This window comes from Pinus tabuliformis, chromosome 9 (assembly GCF_031772625.1).
Source record: "Pinus tabuliformis cultivar Carrire ecotype Pingquan chromosome 9, CPIR1, whole genome shotgun sequence".
Taxonomy (NCBI): Eukaryota; Viridiplantae; Streptophyta; class Pinopsida; order Pinales; family Pinaceae; genus Pinus; species Pinus tabuliformis.
In genome coordinates, this window is record NC_142307.1 from 1,902,228,285 (window position 1) to 1,902,250,321 (window position 22,037).

Here is a 22,037-nt window from a genome sequence, read left to right on the forward strand (position 1 = left end):
CTTATTACAGTTTTCCTGAGAATTCTCAGAGCCCCATGGTGCAAATGTCCCATTCTTCTGTGCCACAGTTCATTCAAACCCTTGTCTCCATTACTGCCTATCAGCGCCATTGGTGATTCTAGTTGTAACTTGTACAACCTGATACTTCTAATTCCGATCTGCACTTTCTTTTTCTAGCTTGGGTGTTTAACGTATACTTTCTCCTTAATGAAGAAAACATCATAGCCCTTGCCTTGAAGTTGCAATACAAAAAGTAAGTTCATCCCCAGTCCTAGAACATGTAGCACATTGGTAGCACGGAACCGCTCTCTCATTTCTGTTTGAAAAACTATGGTACCCTTCCCTACTGGAGTACACTTTGCGTTATTCCCCATGGTGATCTGAAAATTCATCCTTTCCTCCTGATAATCTGAAAAATATTCCCAGATTCCTATCATATGCCAAGAGGCTCCAATGTCTATATACCATACCTCTGATGATGCAGAGCTTGTCACATAAGCAACTTCTTCTTCCAATTTGAAAGCCAGCATAGAGAAATCGAAATTACTATCTCTTGTGCAATTTTCTGAAAATCTGTGCGAGTCTCTTGACGTAGATGTCTATGCATCAAGATCTCAACCCATAATTGATTTTCCCTTCCTGTCTCTGATTACTTACTTTGATACCATGTGAAAATTCTATTACTGCAGCCATTGATTTATTTTACCTACTTATTTTCCAATAAGTTATTTACGAAATCCCTTTAGTAAATATTAAAATAAATTCTACTGCAAATATCACACCATAATACAAAAACAAATACATGCACAAGAATCAAACACAGCAACACAAATATTTTTGGACAATTAAAAAACAATACGGGAAAATCAATGCTGCAGAGGATGATTTTATTATTAAGCTTTTCTCGAGTACAACTAGGGTGCCAAACTAGCTCGCCCAACAGAGATAAATCCTCTGGCGCCTCCCCCAGGCTCAGCGTCTGTCCAGCTAGCCTCCGCGCAGCTCCTAGACCCTCTACATCAGCATCTACCTCACTGCATCAACACTTGGCCTCTATTCGTCACCCACACAAACCCTCTAGTGACTACGCAGTCCAGCTACCTCTACGTCTGCCTCTCTAAACTCTACGTTGGTCCTCCGACACTGTCCCTGCCTCTTTGTTACGTACTTGCTACCTCTCACTGCAATCCAGACCTCTAGTTCGAATTTCTCAGCAAGCCCCGCTCCACAAATCGAACTGACTAGTCTCCCTCAGTGTATCTCCAACTGACCTCAAGTCGTCTCTTATACTTTTCCTGTTAATGAATCAACGGTCGAGATTAAGTCTCTAATCAACATCTAAGATTAAAATAGACTTGATCTTCGTCTCTTAGAAGCTTCTCATCCTTATCTTTATTAATACCCTTTAATATTTTTATTTTCCTAAGTTTAGACTTAGGAACTCATTAAAAATATTAATTATTTTAATAATTTTTCATCCGGATGGAATTTTCCAAAACAATTTATGGGTCTTGGAGATCTCATGTGCATTAGCCGCTCCACCAATTTTCAAGGCTACAGCACATTCGATGCTACCTCAAATCAACAAGTATCTACTCTGTCACTGAGGCATTTGCACTGTTGCTGACTCTGCACTATGCCACCTGCACTACTTCCAACTCTGCACTGCACTCCCCAGCATCTAGCTGCAACTAGACTCTGCATCTATCACTTTGGCATCTGATTGCATCTATTGTCGTTGATCCATCCTGCTACTAAATACTACGGGCTCTTGTAGCAAGGTATTGATTCAAGAGGTCGACCTCCTCATGAATCCTACCCATCTATAGCACTCTAGGGCTACAACAACAAGTCACCCCATTTCACTCCTGGGGGTATCTCAACAAACATGGCGAAGTCTTCCTCCAGCCTAGAGGATAGCATATCGATCTCTGTTGATGCTACCTGCTAATCCTACTTCTCCTCCTTGTCCTTCTTCTTGAGAGGAAATTGGGTGCTGTAGTGACCAAGCTCACCACATCTGAAACACTTGACCTTTGACAGGTCCTTCTTTTTCTTTCGCTGCTCCCCCATGTGCCTGACTGGGACCCTTCGATGCGAGGGCCACATCCTCCTCCTCCTTCGCCTGCTTCTGTCCGCTGCTGCTACCACTGATGGAGCTCTTCACTAGGTCTTGTCTCAACTCCTCCTACTACAAATCGGCCCACATCTTGTCCCATCTTGGCAAGGTGCCACTACCCAAGATCTTTGGACAAATACCTACCACTCCTTTGAGACACTGTTTAGTTCCAATCGCACTAGCTCGTGGGTTGAGGTGCTGCCCCAATAGCTGACAACTGGTCTCAGATCTCCTGAACCCTGGTGAGGAAGGGATCTATGCGTTCCCCTTTCTGCATCTTGGTGCATCTCACCATCTCCTCTAAGTACATCTTCCGCTACTCGAACTTGCCCTAGTACAGCGTGGTGAGAGTCTCCCACATTTCTCTGGCAGTCTCTTTTCCAGCTATGTGTGAAGTAAAAGTGATCCCGAACACCATCAAGGATCAACCTCTTCGTCCGCGCCATCTCCTTTTTGTACGCCTTCAACTAATCTGCATCTGTGGGGATAGCTACCACTGCATCTATGAATGGTTTTAGGCCATATTCATCCAGAAGGAAGGACATCCTTGTCTTCCAGATTACATAGTTGGAAACACCATCCAACCTGTCCTGATCTCGAAGTCCAGCAATGGCCATCTCAAACAATGTCGAAAATCTCCTCTTCCCTTCTGCTCAGCTGCTACTCAGCTATTCGCACTCCCTTCTAGAGTGAGAAACTTTGCACACAACAACTGTTGATCTGCAAGGGAAATCGAACTTCTTGAGACTAGAAGTTCCCCGAGGAAAATTTCCCCTCAATGTGTGCTCTTCTTCCACCCGACGTTGGTTCTCGTTCTACTCTTGGCCAGATCTAGAGAGATCAAATTTTTCTATCCTTCTCTCAAAAAAATCCATTCTTCTCAAGGAATTCGACCTCTTGGCCAAGGTGACTGCACTGTCTCTAGGTTTTCGACCTGTTGCCCCTCAATGAACAGTGAAACTCCCTCTTCCTTCGCTACTGAGCTCTCCGGCTGATCATCTACGTTCTGATACCATGTGAAAATTCGAAAACCTGAATCCTATTGCAGCAACTGGAAATAATTCTCCTAACTGTTAAATTATTTTTTAACAATTTATTTATTGTTTGTTACAGCAAATACTAAATCAATCACACTGCAACCTACACAAATAAAACTAAAGAAGAAATACTAGCACACACACATGAATTTACACAGTTATTTTTGGACCAATGTCCCCAGAAAAACCCAACTTGGGAAATCGTTGCAGCAGCTAAGGGTTTTATTATTATGCAGCAGTGAAATAATCTGAGTACAACTGGATGTTGAAATTGGCAATCCTACAGAGAAAATTGGCAAGAAAAATCTAGTGAGGAAAATTCCTCACCCGACAGGCAAATCCGACCTCTGACCTCAACTCAAGTTGAGTCGTCCAAAATGGCTCTGCGTAGCTACTGTGTCAGCCTAGCGAAGTAACTTCTACACTCAGCTCGAACCAGCTTCTCCTCAAGCCGTCTAGTCTGCTGCTATCTAAGAAAATGTCTCTCCTAGCCTCTAAAACCTCTATCCAGCTTCTGGCACTGAAACTTGGCTTTCCCCAACAAATGCGAAATTGCCTCTAGAGGCTACTGCACTGCTCTACATTAGCCTCACTGTGGCTCCTTTGCCTCTCTGCAAATGCACTCACTGGATCTGGAATCCTTCCTTCGGCTTCATTGTCCTTGCCCCTCTCTCACTACTTCGATCTCACTGGCTCTTTCTTCAGCAACTGACTGTTGCTACTCAAGAAATCGATATGCTCATGAAATCAAATTGCTCAAGTCTATACTCCAAATGCCCATCGACTTCTTATAATCCTCTGTTGGGACTCCAACGGCAAAGATTAAATCTTAATCAATGGCTAGGATTAACTTGAAGTCGATCGATGTGAGTTTCTAGATCATTCTATTGATTTTGGGTAGCATCGGATGTGCTCTAGCTCCGAAATTTTGTGGAGGAGCTAGAACACATGAGATCTCCAGAACCCAGAAATCATTTGGAGAAATTCCACCCAAATGAGGAGTTATTAAAATAATTAATATTTGTAATGGGTTCCTAAGTCTAAACTTAGGAAAATAAAAATATTAATGGGTATTAATAAGAATATGCATGAGAAACTTCTAAGTGACTAGGATCAAGTCTGTTTTAATCTTAGCCGCTGATTAGGGACTTAATCTCGATCATTGATTCATCAACAGGAAAAGTATAGGAGGAGGCTTGAGGGTCAGTTGGAGATACACTTGAGAGATCAAAGAGTTCGATTTTTCTAGGGCGAGGTTCACTGAGAAAATCGAACAAGTGATCTATTGCAGCAGAGGGGCAAGGATAGTTGAGGTCAGAGGATCTTCTTCGAGACCTCAAATACACAACAGAAAGGCAGAGAGATGCCAGAGGAGGCTGCGGATACACTAGGAGGTTGACGCTGGGCCAGGAAGGGCCCACGCATTTCCAGCGAAAGGGAAGAGCCACCCTCCAGCAGAAATCTGAATTCAACCTGGGGAGCAGCAGAATCAGCCAGAAAGGCTGATGTCAGAGCTTCAGGAGGCAGAGGAGGCAGCGCAATGCTGACGCAGTGTCCCAGTGTGCTCCACGCAGCTACTGCATAGGGGTAGCGCAGTTGTAGCCGGGGACGATTAGTCTAGTTGCCGGAACGAGATTTTTGCCAAGTGAAGTGAGGTAATCTCACTTAGGTTTCTGCCAGTATATTTTTATCTCTGTAACTGGATAGCTAAGAGGGCATCCAGAGTGTATTCAGAACTAGTGCTTAATAATAAAGCCCTCAGAGTTGTTGCACCGGTTTTCCCACATTGGGTTTTTTCGGAACGTTAGTCCAAAAATAACGATGTCCCTTGTGTATTTGTCTCGCCCTATTTCAGTTCATGATCTATATGAATGTGTAGTCTGCAATAGTGTTTTCATCGTTGTTTAAATAATTAGAACAAGTAGGAGATGATAAACCAGTGATTGCAGTAGGATTTCTAATGTATAGATTTAGAAATTTTCACATGGTATCAGAGAATTGCAGATCATAGGAGACTGAAGACACCAGCCGAGAGATCCACAGAATTTGCCGCAGAGAAGCAGTTGTCCCGAGTGATAGCATTGTTTCAGAGGCAGAGGAGCAGCTACAGGAGTGACACAAAGCCAGAGGAGTGATGCAGTCTGCCGAGGCTCACGCAATGCCTGCATCAGCATTTTGAGCCTGCAGAAGGTGACGTAGAGCCAGAGCGGAGCCCACGCAATGACTGCGTCAGCTCTCTCGGCCAGCGCAGAGCCTGAGAGGTTTGAATCAGCCAGTTGTCGGGGCTAGAGGAGCAGAGAAAATTTGATCTAAGGAGCTGGTGGGACGTTGTTTTTGTTGGTGCAGAACAGCGTCTGTGGAGATAGAGCCAAGGTAGAGTGAGCCACTACTTTGACATATTTCTAGCCAAAGAAATCTAGATTCAGGTTGCAATAGCAAAGGAGGATTGGAGATGAGTGATTCGACATTTGGCCGGAGGATTTCCATGAGGGAAATCAGGACTCAGAAGGAGTCTAGAGGAGCTTGTTCCTTAGAGAATTTCTAGCGCCAAAGAAATCCAAATCCGAGTCTTGCTTAACAGCAGGAGAGGGAGAAGAGAACCAGTCCTATTTTTTGAGCAGAGATGGCAATGAATCGGTTGAGGGATTGGGACAAACTGGATGGAGCATCCAATTTTGTCATCTGGAAGGCCAGGATCCTGGCAATCCTAGACAAACATCGCATCAAGGACTATGCCTTGAAAATAGTTGTCGTTCCGGTTGACGTTGATACGTTAAATAAGTACGAGGAGGCCCAGGTGAAGGCCAAGTGCATGATCCTAGATGAGGTCAAAGATCATCTAGTACCACATATTGCTGAGAAGGAAACAGCAAGGGAAATGTGAGAGGCATTGACCACTTTGTACCTGGGCTCTTCCGTCCAATAGAAGATGCTATTAGAAAATCAACTAAGACAGTACCAGATGTAGAAGGGAGAGAAGATCAATCCCTTCCATCTCAAGTTGCAAGGGATTCACAACCAGTTGACTTCCGTGGGGTCTACACCAGATCCTAAGTTCATGGTCAGGATTGCCCTGAATGCAATCACTGAGGAATAGGAGACATTTGTCCAAAGTATTTTGGGTAGAGAAACTCTCCCTAGTTGGGAGGATATGTGGACAGCTCTTCGACAAAAAGAACTCAAGAGGTTGACCAAGACAGGGAGTAATGGCAAGGGAGCCTGGGTCAAGGAGGAGGAGGAGGATGTAGCTCTCGCATCATTGGCACAACAAGGACAATAGAAGAGAAAGGACATAACCAAGGCCAGATGCTTCAATTGTGGGGAACTAGGACATTATGCCACTAAATGCCCCCGGAAGAAGCGCAAGGAGGAGGCTTCTAACTCAAAGGTTGCTCCAGCGAAAGTTGACAAGGAAGGCGAGGATGATGATTGTGCCATGAGTGCTCACGGGCCTCTGGAGAAGAGGTGGGGCAACATGGAGTTGTAGTTGAGTGGACTACATGAAAGGGGCAAGATCCTTGAGGTGCCCAAACTCTTGGATCACATACAGCTACGGGAGTCCTTAACGATAGTTGCAAAATGACGGGTGTCGGTTGGAGCAAGGTGTGATGGAGCAACAGTGGCATTGCTAGAGTGTCAAAGTCTGAGGCAGCGCAGTGGATGTTGTAGAAGTGCGAGAGGCACGGAGCAGTTTGTAGCAGCGCAGTAGTAGCAAAGGGTCAACACAGATTAGCAGCAGAGTTAGCTTCAGCATCACGAGCCATCCAGACTGACCAGCATGTCAGTGCTTGGGTGAAGTTTCAGTTACTTACTTCTCAGTAACTGAGTTGCAGTGCAGCAGTTAGCAATGGCAATGCTATGGGAAGCATGGGGCAATATTTTGAGAGGGAGTTGTAGTACAGATGTAGCAGTGGCAGTGGCAGAGTCATGGGAAACAGTACAGGAAACAGCAATGCAAGATGAAGGGCATCAGACCAAGCATCAGCAGCACGAAGGACCGACGCAATGGATCAGTGTAGTACTTCTGTTGAGAAGTATTACTAGAGCACATTCCTCGCTAAGAGTTAGTGTTGATTTTGGGTAGCATCAGATGTGCTCTAGCTCAGAAAATTTGTGGAGGGGCTAGAACACATGAGATCTACCAGAACCCAGAAATCGTTTGGAGAAATTCCACCCAAATGAGGAGTTATTAAAATAATTAATATTTTTAATGGATTCCTAATTCTAAACTTAGGAAAACAAAAATATTAATGGATATTAATAAGAATATGGGTGAGAAACTTCTAAGTGACGAGGATCAAGTCTGTTTTAATCTTAGCCATTGATTAGGGACTTAATCTCAGTCGTTGATTCATCAACAAGAAAAGTATAAGAGGAGGCTTGAGGGTCAGTTGGAGATACACTTGAGAGATCAAAGAGTTCGATTTTTCTAGGGCAAGGTTTGCTGAGAAAATCGAACAAGTGATCTGTTGCAGCAAAGGGGCAGGGATAGTTGAGGTTGGAGGATCTTCTCCGGGACCTTGAATACACAGTAGAGAGAGGCAAAGAGACACCAGAGGAGGCAACGCAGACCCTGGGAGGCTGACGTTGGGCCAGGAAGGGCCCACACATTTCCAGCGAAAGGGAAGAGCCATCCTCTAGCAGAAATCTGAATTCAGCTTGGGGAGCAACAAAATTAGCCAGAAAGGTTGAAGTCAGAGCTTCAAGAGGCAGAGGAGGCAGCGCAATGTCCCAATGTGCTCCACGCAGGCCCACGCAGCGACTACATAGGGGCAACGCAGTTGTAACCTGGGAAGATCAGTCCAGTTGCCGGAAAGAAGAGATTTTTGTTAGGTGAAGTGAGGTAATCTCACTTAGGTTTCTACGAGTATATTTTTATCTCTGTAACTAGATCGCTGAGAGGGCATCCAGAGTGTATTCAGAACTACTGCTTAATAATAAAACCCTCAGATTTGTTACATCCATTTTCCCACATTGGGTTTTTCTGGGGACGTTAATCCAAAAATAACGATGTCCCTTGTGTATTTGTCTTGTCCTATTTTAGTTCATGACCTGTATGTATGTGTAGTCTGCAATAGTGTTTTCATCGATGTTTAAATAATTAATTAACTTGTTGAATGTAAAGAGCAAGTAGGAGATGATAAACCAGTGATTGCAGTAGGATTTCTGATGTATAGATTCATAAATTTTCACACATTCACGCCTTCACTTAATTAATTCTGATTAATTAGTCATATTCTCTAAGTTTAGACTTCGGAAATATTTAAAAACTGACTAATAATCTAATTAAGTCATTTCTAGGCGGAATTTCCAGAAATGATTTCTAGTTTTTTGATATCTCATGCATTCTAGCCTCTCCACAAAATTTCAAGGCTATAACACATCCATTTCTACAAAAACTAACACTTGCACCACACACTTGGCGGTTGATCCAGGGCCCAGATGGGGTTGTGTCTTACCATGGGAGACATAGGGAGGGCTTGCATCATCCTTCTAGCCCTTGCAGATGGGATACACGCTTCTTCGATTCAGTTGGAGACCCATGAGGATGGTTTTATGCCCCCACAACCACTTGGGAGCACCACAGGTCATTTGCTTGGAGATCAATGGGTCATCCCCTTCATCACTATTTTTGGAGCCCTTCCACTCATTTTGGCACGTGAGAGACTTCACTATTCCTTTCAATGGCCCTCCTAGCTATTGTATCACCATTTTGGCACTCTTGGGAGGCTTAGTTTCATGTTATGGGGCTATTTGGTGGGCTTGTCACCAAAAGTATTGTTATTTTGCACATTATTTTACTTTAGGGGCATTATTAGGCTAAAATAGGCCATTCGAATCTCTTAGAGGATTGATCATTTCCCTTCTTTGGACATGATTTGCGTTCCTGGACGCCCTAAGCATCTCACCTAGAATATCATATGTGGGGTGCCCAAGTTTGATGGTGATCCCCTATCTGCAGTTGATCATGTGGCAAGATTTGCCGCATATGCCTCAAAAGCTGAATTGGTTCGTCACAATGTCCTCATAATGTTGTTCATGAGGTCCCTCCATGGTCATAATTCATGGTTGCATAATCACAAACCTAGGAGCATCTCATCTATTGAAGAATTCTTTGATGGCTTTCTCAGGAATTTTCAAGTATGCCCTACACTAAACATTCAATAGGAAGCCTTCATTAAGCATCATGATGACCTTGGTAATCTAGATGATGAGCAGGGAGGAGGGTCCTCCTTGGGTTCACATGACAAAAAAGGTGAAGATAATTTCCAGAACATGTGTGATAGGAGGATGAGTCTGTGGAAAGTAATGTTGAGGTTAACCCTACCTTTTGCAAGGATACTATTTCCAATAATACACTCTTTGAAGACCTTGGAGAAGGTGATTTCGTAACCCCTTCAAATGTTGATATCAGTGATTACTTACATATTGTAGAAGGAAAATGGGATGTTCATGAGCGTCATTTTGACAAGGACCTTATCTATGACACCGATGATGATGACATCAATAGAACCCTTGTCTTTCCTCACAATCCTGGGGATGTCGTTGAGTTGCATGTGGACCCTTTCGTCAACCCTTCTTGTAATAAAGAATCCTTTCTCTCGCTTGAATGTGATCATCATGAGCAACCTACTTGTTGTGTCTCCCCATGTCATCAATCTCCCTTTCCTTCTAGTCATGACCCTATGAAGGCCATAGAGCATGGTACAAACGATAAGGACCATGATGGGGATGATATGCCTAAGGTTGCCATCCATCGGAGGTTTATGAGCTTGGTTGTTGACATCTCTATCTTTTGGTTGGAAGAAAGGATCCTGTGGAGTAGACTACACCCCTTTATTCCCTCTTCCCCCATGATTCTTTGTGTATGGTCATTTTATTTTCCCACATCCCACCCTTGTGACCTTCCATATAGCCTTTCTTGACCTTGCCTTTGGATCTATTGCATGAATAAGCAGAGGGGAAGTTATTATCATACTGACTAGATGATATGTTGGTTGCATTGGGTCTACGATTACACTTAGTACTTGTATTATACATGTATGTTAAAGTAGGGTGCATTGCATATTTATTTTTGCATTAGAACTAACATCATATTATGTTATCATGTTAGGTTAGCTGCATTTAAATTAGAAATTCATCTAGAATAAATTTTATTTCTTGTTGATTCTTATGGCCTAACATAAGCAAGGCCAAATATGAGACGCCGCACAAATATGTTGCCCCATGTGCTTAGCCTTTGATGTGCAGGTAACAGGTCTACGGTCCCAAGAGATTGTTGGCATTTTCATGACCTCCCTGTTCGAGTACGTCGATGCACTCTCCCGAGAGATCATGTCCCAGATGGAGCTAGATGTTACCCACCACTTGTGGGTGACACCCATAGGAGAAACTTTCCTCCTAGATGGTCCTCAGCGAGCAACCAGTAGCCCCTTGCAGCCAACAGATAACTCGATGTGCCATCATCTATACCACTTGAGCCAGCCGTTATGCACCCTCACCCGTTTGTCATGATCATATGTTTGAAGATGGGCCTTCCAACCTTGAAGATATGGCTTTCATTATGTAGTTGGGTATTTTTGCTTGCAGCAGAGGGTGAGCATAGATTAGCAGCAGAGGTAGCTTCAGCATCACGAGGCATCCAAACTGACCAGCATGTCAGTGCTTGGGTGAAGTTTTAGTTACTTACTTCTCAATAACTGAGTTGCAGTGCAGCAGTTAGGAGTGGCAGTGCTATGGGCAGCATGAGGCAGCATTTTGAGGAGTTGTAGTACAAATGTAACAGTGGCAGTGGCAGAGTCATGGGCAGCAGTATAGGAAGTAGCAGTGCAGTGGATGAAGGGCATCAGGCCAAGCATCAGCAGCACAGAGGACCGATGCAGTCAATCAATGTAGTACTTCTATTGAGAAGTGTTACTAGAGCACATTCCTCGCTAAGAGGGAGTGTTGATTTTGGGTAGCATCGGATGTGCTCTAGCTCCGAAATTTTGTGGAGGGGCTAGAACACAAGATATCTCCAAGACCCAAAAATCGTTTGGAAAAATTCCACCCGGATGAGGAGTTATTAAAATAATTAATATTTTTAATGGGGTTCCTAAGTCTAAATTTAGGAAAATAAAAATATTAATGGGTATTAATAAGAATATGGGTGAGAAACTTCTAAGTGACGAGGTTCAAGTCTGTTTTAATCTTAGCTGTTGATTAGGGACTTAATCTTGGCTGTTGATTCATCAACATAAAAAGTATAAGAGGAGGATTGAGGGTCAGTTGGAGATACACTTGAGAGATCAGTCAGTTCGATTTTTCTAGGGCGAGGTGTTGATTTGGGGTAGCATCGGATGTGCTCTAGCCATGAAAATTCGTGGAGAGGCTAAAGCACATAAGATCTCCAAGAACCAGAAATGGATTGGGGAAATTCTACCCGGTGAAGGAGATATTAAAATAATTAATATTTTTAATGGGTTCCTAAGTCTAAACTTAGGAAAATAAAAAGATTAATGGGTATTAATATAAAATTGGGTTAGAAGGTTCTAAATGACATGGATCAAGCCAAATCTAATCTTAGCCGTTGATTAGAGATGTAATCTCGGTCGTTGAAGACTCAATAGAAAAAGTAAAAGAGGAGGCTTGAGGGTCAGTTGGAGACACACCAAATTGATCAGTCAATTTGAATTTCTAGAGCGAAGTTTGCTAAGAGAAATCGAACTAGTGATCAGAGTTGCAGCGAGGGGCAGTGAGTGCATAGTAGAGAGGCAGAGATAGTGTCGGAAGACCAACGCAGAGGCAGAGAGGTAGACGCAGAGGCAGAGAGGTAGACGCAGAGCCACGCAGAGGCCAGAGTGACTATGCAAAGGGCCAGAGGGCCTGAGTGACTGACGCAGAGGCTGCAGCGGTGACAGAGAGGCCCAGAAAGGCTACACAAAACCTCAAAGGGCTGACACAGAGGGTTTCAGGCTGACGCAGTGCCTCAGAGAGGCGTTGGAGAGAGTTTCGTGGAGCAGACTTTCAGAATATCTGCTTCCGAAGAGAGGTATTACTGCCAGATAGATTTCTCTGTAGGGTGAGCCAGTTTGGCACCCAGTTGTACTCAAGAAAAGTTGCTTAATAATAAAAACCTTAGAACTGTTGCACCGGTTTTCCCAAGTTGGGTTTTTCCAGGGACGTTTGTCCAAAAATAACGGTGTCCCTTGTGTGTTTGTCTATTTCTTTCAATTGATGATCTATAGATGGTTGAGACTACATTGTGTTTATTTCAGCATTTATATGGTTAAATAACTTGTTCAGTAATTAAACTAGTACTTGAAATAAACCAGATAGTGCATGAAAATTTCTAATGGGTTAGACTTAGAAATTTCAACATGGTATCCAAGCGTTGCAGATCACAGGAGAGCTGAAGGCACCAGCTGAATCAAAGAATTTGCAGCAGAAACAACTGTCCTGAGTGACAAAAGTTGTTCCTAAGAAGAAAGAATCAAAGAAGGGGTGACGCAAAGCGCCTGTGTCATCAATTCGAGTCAGAGAAGGGGCCAGCGCAAAAGTAGTGAGAAGTAGAAGAGGCTCACAAAGAGCCATGTCATCCTGCTCAGCCAAGTAGGAGGGACGCAGTTGGCTAGTGGAGCGATTCAGCCGCTGCCGGGATTGTGCAAAGCCTAAAGGCTCAATTCTTCAGTTGTTGGGGCATAGGAAGTTGTGGGCAGATTGTGGAGTGTGAAGCTGGTGGGGTGTTGTTGTTGTTGAGGCAGAAAAGTAGCTAATGGGACAAAACCAAGGTAGAGGGAGTCGCTACATAAGCAGATTTCTAGCCAAGAAATCCATATCAGTGTTCCAGGAGCAAAGGAGATCGGAGAGGTATGATTTGACTGTTGGAAAAAGGATTTCTAGGAGGGAAATCGAGACTCAGAGGGAGTGGAAGAGAGAACTTCCAGGAGAGAAGTAGAGACTCAGAGGAGTCGAAAATAAGAGCAGAGAGGGCCATGAATGGACTAAGGGATTAGGACAGGTTGGACAGGACCTCCAACTTTGTCATCTGGAAGGCCACGATCCTGTATGTTCTAGATAGACATCGCATCAAGGCCTTCTCCTTGAGAACCATGGCTATACCAGTCGACCCAGCTGATAACGAAAAGTATGAGGATGCAATGGCCAAGGCAAAGTGCATAATCCTTGATGGGGTCAACGATCATGTAGTTCAGCATATTGTCGAGAAGAATACGGCTAAGAAATGTGGGACACCTTGACGACATTGTATCAGGGCACTTCCGTGCAGAGGAAGATGCTACTAGAGAATCAGCTGCGGTCGTATTAGATGCATAAGGGCGAGCAGATAGATCACTTCCTCAGCAAGTTGCAGGAGATTCGAGACCAACTGGCTACCATAGGGGCCACGCCGGATCAGGAGATAATGGTGAGGACCGCCCTAAACGCAGTCTCCGAGGAGTGGGAGACATTTGTCCAAAGCATTTTGGGTAGAGTGAATCTTCCAGATTCGGAAAAACTGTGGGCAGCTCTTCGCCAAGAAGAGATTAGACGACTAACCAAGGCGGGAAATAGTAGCAAAGGAGCCCGGGCCAAGAAAGAGGAGGAAGAGGATGTGGCTCTGGCATCTGTGTGGCAGCAAGGGAAGAGGAAGAAAAAGGACCTCTACAAGATAAAGTGCTTCAACTGTGGGGAGCTGGGCCATTATGCAACCTAGTGTCCGAGGAAGAGGAATAAGGGAGAGATGTCTGACTCCAAGGCAGTGTCGGCTAAGGCAGAGAAGGAGGTAGAGGATGATGAAGATTGTGCCATGACTCATGGGTGCTCATGTACCTCTAGAGAAAAGGTGGGGAGACATCAAGTTGTAGTCAGGAGGACTACAAGAGATGAGGGGCAAGATCCTTGAGGTACCCAAATTCTTGGATCATATCCGGCTACGGGAGCCCCGAAGTGACAATAGCAGGATGGCGGATGTCGGTAGAAGCGGATACGGATGGAGCGGCAAAGAGTGCTAGAGTGTAGTAGTCCTTGGCAGCGCATAGAGGGTTGCAGCAGCGCGAGAGGCACAGAGGTGGTTGCAGCAGTGCAGGAAGGCACAGAGGTGTTTGCGGCGGGGTGAGAGGCACAGAGTTTGTTGCGGCAGTGCAGAGGCAACAGAGGGAGCAGAGGATAGCAACAGAGAGAGCTTCAACATCAGGAGGGCTTCTAGCCTAACAAGGATGTCAGTAGTTGGGTAGATCAGTTACCATCGTCTCAGTAATTGAGTTGCAGTGCAGCAGTAGCAGTGGTAGTGCTATGGGCAGCACGATGCAGCATGATGAGAGAGGGTTGCAGTGCAGATGCAGTGTTGGGAGGAAGGACCAACAGCAGCACGGATGCAGAGGGAGTTGTCGTACAAATGTAGCAGTGGTAGTGGTAGAGCCATGGGCAGCAGTACAGGATGCAGCAATGCAGAAGATGTTGGGCAGGAAGGCCAAGCATCAGCACAGGTACTGGTGCCGGATGATCAGCGTGATGCTTAGTGTTAGAGTATTACTAGAGCATCGAATGTGATCTAGCCATGAAAATTGGTGGAGAGGCTAAAGCACATGAGATCTCCAAGACCCCGAAATGGTTTGGGGAAATTCTACCCGATGAAGGAGATATTAAAATAATTAATATTTTTAATGGGTATTAATATTAAATTAGGTTAGAAGGTTCTAAATGACATGGATCAAGCCAAATCTAATCTTAGTCATTGATTAGAGATGTAATCTCGGTCGTTGAAGACTCAACAGAAAAATTATAAGAGGAGGCTTGAGGGTCAATTGGAGACACACCAAATTGATCAGTTAGTTCGATTTTCTAGAGCGCGGTTTGCTAAGAGAAATCGAATAAGTGATCAAAGTTGCAGCGAGGGGTAGTGACTACATAGCAGAGAGGCAGAGATAGTGTCGGAAGACCAGTGCAGAGGCAAAGAGGCAGACGCAGAACCAGCAGGAGCCACGCGGAGGCCAGAGTGACTGTGCAGAGAGCCAGAGGGCCTGAGTGAGTGACACAGAGGCTACAGAGTTGACGCAGAGGCCCAAAAAGGTTGCGCAGAGCCTCAGAGGGCTGACGCAGAGGATTTCATGCTAACGCAGAGGCCAGCAAGGCTGATGCGGTGCCTCAGAGAGGCATTCGAGAGAGTTTCGTGGAGCAAACTTTCAAAATATCTGCTTCCAAAGAGAGGTATTACTGCCAGATAGATTTCTTTGTAGGGTGAGCTAGTTTGGCACCCAGTTGTACTCAAGAAAAGTTGCTTAATAATAAAACCCTCAGAACTGTTGCACCGGTTTTCCCAAGTTGGGTTTTTCCGAGGACGTTTGTCCAAAAATAACAATGTCCCTTGTGTATTTGTCTATTTCTTTTAGTGATGATTTGTAGATGGTTGAGACTGCTTTGTGTTTATTTCAATACTTATATGGTTAAATAACTTGTTCAGTAATTAAATAAGTACATGAAATAAACCAGATAGTGCAGGAAAATTTCTAACAGGTTAGACTTAGAAATTTCAACATGAGGTTTGCTGAGAAAATCGAACAAGTGATCTGTTGCAGTGAGAGGGGCAATAGCAGAGAATTGGGTCGAAAGGGTGTTCTGAACCAACGAGTACCAGGCAGAGAGGCGGTAGTAGCATCAGAGAGGCAGCGCAGAGGCCTACGCAACCCAGGAAGTGGCTCACATAGAGGTGACGCAGGCCAAGAGGGCTCTTGCAATAGCAGTGCAAGATAATCGAGCGAAGTTCGAGATTTTGTTGGGAGTTCAATGTTCTGAGCCGAGACGGCTGAAGTCGAAGCTTCTGAGGGAAAATCAATCAAGTAGAGAAGTGACACAGTCTCCCAGAGACAGGACGATGGCCCACACAGAGCAAATTGTGTTAGGATTTTCATAGTGCTTGCTTGAGTCAACCATTTAGTGGATCTGTCGAGACTTGGAGAACGAGGTAAACCCTCGTATGTATTTCTTGTTGCTGTAATATCTCTGAAAGGTTAGCCGGTGTGAGAGGCAACCTGTTGTACTCAGATTCTACTTGCTTAATGATACAAACCCTCTATATGCTGCACTGGTTTCCCGAATTGGGTTTTTCCGGGGACGTTTGTCCAAAAATAACGGTGTCCCTTGTGTATTTGTCTCGTTCTATTTTCAGTTCATGTCTGTACGTATGTATAGTCAGCAATAGTATTTTCATCGCTATTTAAATAATTAAATAACTTGTTGAATGTAAAAACAAGTAGGAGAAGATAAACCAGTGATTGCAGTAGGATTTCTGATGTGAAGATTCAGAAATTTTCACATGATGAAGGAAGCTATAAGAATGATGATCAAGATGACCTTGATGCCATGTGAAAGAAATAAAGCTTTGAAAGGTTGAAGTCTCTCCAATGTTATAAAAGAAGGAAGATGTTGAGTTGAGAGGGAGCTTGGATAAAAGAAAGGGTATATCTCCCTAGTTAAGAGGGAGGACATATTATGATAGTCATAGTAAATACCTCAAAGAAAGAGCGAAATCGAAGAATGAATGAAAGTACTAGAGAAGGATTTGCAAACAAAAGCCTTGAGAAGTATTGAGGTTGTATTTGGTGCTACTAAAGAAGGAAGAAAGCTTCTGACAAGTTGTGTTTGATAACTTGATGAGGATGTCAATAGCATCAGAATGATTAAGGACCTTGAAGGTCTGTGTTTACTTGTAAATATATTTGAAGGTTTATTACTGATTGGGGTTGTGATTGTACAGGATCTCTCCGTAAAAAGGTTGAACGTTTGAAGCATACTTAGATTGATGCACATATATCTGATTTAGCTGATTAGGAGAGATAAAGCATCTTGTGGCGACAAGATGCTTGGGAGGACATCTGGCCAGCCTATGTGTTTATGTCTAGATCCCAAAGTAGGGAGGGTGGCATTGGTATTAGAGCTCTGACCTTGGATACACACTTAGATCCCTAGGTTGGTGTTAGAGCTTAAAAGTCTGATGGTACCTAGAGTGGCTAAAGATTGAGTACACCTTACTCCCACCCGATTAGAGTACCCTGGTCAGGTATCTAATCTGTAGCACTGCATGTGATGTGACTCTTCATAGAGCATATCATTTTGAGATATTCCATGTACCTCTAGGTAATTATGAATACCTCCCTAGTTAAGAGGGACTGTTGAAGAATGTAACTAGTGTCGGTCTTCAAAATTGTGTTTGAGTCATAATATAATGTATTTTTCAAAAGAAAGAAAAAGGAATTTTATTGTAAAGGAAATTGAGTTATTAAAGCATGGGTTTCATGCTTGGGTCAATGATTCTTAGGTCAAAGCCTCCATTGTAGGATTCTAGGGTTTATGTCAAGAGTTGTTGTCCTTGTCATCATGTAAAAGACCCTTCTTGGGCTTTATCTATCAAGAAAGAAATTTATCTTGATGTAAATTAGGTCATTTAGGCCTCCACCAAGTCGGCCTGAAGAAGAACAAGTCAGCCTCATCAAGGGAATTCGACCTTATAGATTCACTATATATTAGCATTTATTCGACCTCATTTGAAGCACCAACCAAGAAGTTCGATCTGCAATAGCTAGAAGGGTAAAAAGAAGAGCAAAATACCTAGAAGAAGAAGGAAACCCTAGCGAAGGAGAAGGAGACACTTGTCTAAAAAGAAGAAGTTGATTTTCTCTCTCTTTTGTCTCACACGTGCGAAGAAGTTGAAGCTGCGGGAGGGCCAAAATTGCAGACTTGAAGCTGGGCCAAAATTCTGAAACAGTAGGGCTGAAATTTTGTCTTTGATGCAGTACTGTTGCAGTTGACCCTTGAAGTTTGGAAGGACAATTTGAGCGCTGACGTGGTGGAGATGGAAGATCTTTTGATCTAATCTAAGGTCTTGGTCTATCTCAATTTGATTTGACTCTATCAGTGGAAGAGTTTGACGGGGTTTTCCCCTAAAGAGGAGTTTTAGCCTTGGTTGAGTGCCTATATCTAATGTCATTGATCTTCATGTTTTGATTTGATGATTGCTTGATGAAAAGAAGATAAAAGAAGAACATAAAGAGGAGTTATTAAGACTACAAGAATATCATAAGTAATTATCAATATAAGAGAATCTTTCTGCCTTTCTAATTTTCTAACAGGAGCAAGCAGCAAAAACATATGCATGGAATCAAGTGAGATCAACATCATAGGTGAAGGAACTATAATAGTATCATAATGGGCCATATTTAATGTGAAACGAATCAAAGCACTCTTCAAATGTCTTCCTAACTTATGATTTGTAAACAAGTTACCATACTTGGGTATGGGAGGGTTTATCAAAAGGCCCTATTAGGTGCTTCTAACCTTCAAGGGAGGAATAATTACCAGGCCAACACATCAATCAGTAGATGAAAGTGATCAATGATATGGTAGGGTATTACTTCATCAAGGATGCCAGAGTCTTGTACCAGCTATGAAATTTCAACATCCTTGAGCATTATGATGTCAAGAGAGAGCAATCGTGGAACCTAAGTTACCCCTTTCATCAGCCTAATTTTACCACCCCTCTTGTGCATCTTTTTCTTCATTGATTTTCTTTTTTTCTTTGCAGATATAGCTTGGGTTACAAGCTTTCATTGATTCATCATTGAACCCTTAAAGATGAAGCATTTCATTGTTCATCAGGGTCAGGATATTCGAAGCTTCTTATTTCTCTTGAAAGGTGGGTATGAATAATATTGTGCCCACACCTTTGCTTATTGTTGGGATTGGGTTACATAATATAACGTTATGGATCATTTATGAGGGTCAAATTTTGATGTCCTTTTGATGTCTATGATGTGATATATTTATGGTTGTTGAAAAAAAAATTGCAGTAGTGCCTTGTTTTGGCAAAATTTTATGGTGTTACATATGTGATATCATGAGATATTTATGAAAAAAACACTAGGATAATAACGATGTCTAATATGTGTTGGGTACATGGATAGTCACTATGGGTTCATGCTAGTCATTTGAGCTGATCAAGCTAGTAGAAATCGGAAGCTACCTCTTCTGACATGAATTGGTATGGCATAGAATAGATCTCTGTTTGGGATACATGCCTAAAGGTGTTTGGGACAATTTCTTTGAATCCTTTGACTCTTGACCAAGCAGGAAGCAAGGAAATATGCCAGATATCTGAGAGCGGGAACCAAAACTACTTATTCTATAGTTTCACTCTCCTTTTATAGGAACAAAGGAGAGCACTAAAGAAGACATCTGCCAGGAGTCGTAAGGATAAGGGGTGGAGTCCTATTCAGCCAAACCACATGCCGAGAGAAAAAAAATTACTCATAATGCTAGGAGACACAGAATTATAAAACATTAAGCTATGTTCTGGAATGTAGATTCTAATGATGGCCATATGGCCAGCTCAAGATAGTAGAGACTACAACCTAAAGTTGAGGCCAAGTAAATTATATCAATTGCTGAGTTAGCTCCCCCTGTCAGCCTGATACTAATCTTTCAATGCAGATGAACAAATGTAAACAAGAGAAGTGAACTCCCTCTCAAGTTCCCTATTAACGTTCACATTAAACAGTACGTAGATTCTTCAACCTTTTTATCAACTGTCAGAGATAATTCACACTTAAAAATCCTTATCAAATATCCTGGTTTATAAAATAATACTTCCTTGAGATGATCAAATACCCTGGTTTTGAAAAGAAAAACATGTTGCAATCAGTATCATCTCTATATAATTCAATTTATTAAAAAAAAGAAAAAAAATCTTACCTTAGTATATGAAACATTCCCCATAAGTTGAAAAGTATTTTCCATCAGACACGGTAGAGTTATAGCTTTAAAACAATGAATATATGAGTATAGATCAAATGACATTGAAATTTGAAACCTACACGATCCAGTGCTGCGACTCCAGCGAGAGTGCGTCCTTTCAAAAGTTCCCAGACAGCAGCCCCATGCTCGTAAACAAGATGAGCTGAACAATATGCTGATGCTTCTCTAACAAAATTGCATGCTTCCTTCCCAAGAACAACAGTGGTACACCCATTTTCACTAATCCGACCTAGAAGTCTTGCCAAATGCATTGATCCATGGTATCGATGCTTTGAAGTTCCAAGCTTAACAGGACCAATCCAGAGGGATGTCTGCAACTCTTTATCAAGGCAAACTATAGATCACTCAAAGGGAACACTGCTCTTCAATAAAGCCCATGTTTCATGCATACAATTTGACAAATTTGAAAAATAATTTAGAAGTCTTGACAATACTAAGCATACATTTTGACAAATTTGAAAAATAATTTAGAAGTCTTGACAATACTAAGCATACATTTTGACAAATTTGAAAAATAATTTAGAAGTCTTGACAATAATAACTTTTTTCCTTATAGTTCTAAGTTAAAGCAAGCTACAAAACAGAAAACGTTAATATAGTAGACATCCTTGTTAGTGGTGTGTCCTAATTTTCATGGCCACATTCAATAAATTGCCAGGCAACGAATCACAACGAAATCATTGAAAGCATGCATAGAATTATTTTTTCACACATTTGACAAACAGAAATCCATATTCCACTGTCAAAATAGGCTAAGAAGACTCCAAATTCCTTCCTAAAGAATTGCAAGAAATGGCCAGAGTGCCACCAGACAAATTACTGAACAAAGGCTAAGAAGATTCCTTAGAAAAGCAATTGAAAAGGGCACACGAAATATTTATCAAAGAGATAACCATATTATTTCTTAACAAATAACATTAATATGGAAGTTTTACTGAGAAAATTCAACTGGAAATAATTACAATGCTAGGTAAGCAAAAAACCCAAGGCACGTACAAATAGCCAGATGTAGAAAACACAAATTGACAACAGTATAGCACATCAAGACTAAGGTCACCTTCTCTAATGATAAGTAACACTTAAATGAACCCTATTTAATACAGATAGAGAACAATCTCCAAAATTGACCAACCCAAGGAATTCCTCTTGTAGGCCACATCACTTTCACAAACAGAGTCGTAGCTGCAAGTAATGCTTTCTATTCTTTTTTTCTCTTTCATTCTAGCACAAGATATAGGCAGATTGCAATGTTTCTTCAGTGTTTCATTTGGGGGGAACAGGGAAAGATAAAGGGCATATTGTCAATTTCCTGAATACGTGCACTTTACCCCCGAGTAGCAACATTTGAATATGAATACAATTTGGTACAGAAAAAATGTGTAACAAAGAAAAAAAGTGTAGCTCCAATACAAAAGTATACATCTCAGCAGGCAGTCTGCTATGCATTGAGCATTGCATTAGGATTCCCTACAGGCAAAGACAGGAGGTGCTATATTGTTGTCAGTTAGAGTACTACCACAAACTGCCACTTAGAGCACAAATGATGTCAAAGTTAGAGCTCAAATGCAAAATAAAATTCTGGATAACAGAAAACACCAGCTGCATCTGCCTGAAGAATAATGTGGAGACCAAATGAAATGAGATGTGCACATGATTCCTGTTGATTTTTGGGTAGCATCGGATGTGCTCTAGCTTCAAAATTTTGTGGAGGGGCTAAAACACATAAGATCTCCAAGACCCAAAAATTGTTTGGTGAAATTCCACCCGGATTGTATTTTATTAAAATAAATTAATATTTTTAATGGGGTTCCTAAGTCTAAACTTAGGAAAATTAAAACGTTAATGGGTATTAATAAAAATATGGGTGAGAAGCTTCTAAGAGACAAGGATCAAGTCTAATTTAATCTTAGGCATTGATTAGAGATTAGATCATGGTTGTTGATTTCTCAACAGGAGAAGTATAAAAGAAGGCTTGGGGTCAGTTGGAGAATACACACAGTGAGAGCAACACTTGAGCTAAATTGAAATTTTGGGGCGTGGTTTGCTGAGAATTTCGGAGTGAGCTTCTAGTGCAGAGAGGGGCAGTTTGGCAGAGC

At 42.4% G+C, this 22,037-nt stretch overlaps 1 protein-coding gene across 7 annotated transcripts in view; it reads right to left on the reverse strand.

Moving 5' to 3' along the window:
- Positions 1 to 22,037, reverse strand: part of LOC149156541 (uncharacterized) — a 488,936-nt gene that overhangs the window by 324,528 nt on the left and 142,371 nt on the right. For 6 of the 7 annotated variants that reach the window (XM_089438263.1, XM_089438267.1, XM_089438270.1 and 3 more), the window contains exon 7: positions 20,001 to 20,252. In XM_089438263.1, coding sequence (XP_089294389.1) covers positions 20,001 to 20,252 — 252 coding nt within the window. Of the gene's footprint in view, positions 1 to 20,000; positions 20,261 to 22,037 lie in introns of all 7 variants that reach the window. The other variant, XM_089438264.1, reaches the window with a different exon arrangement.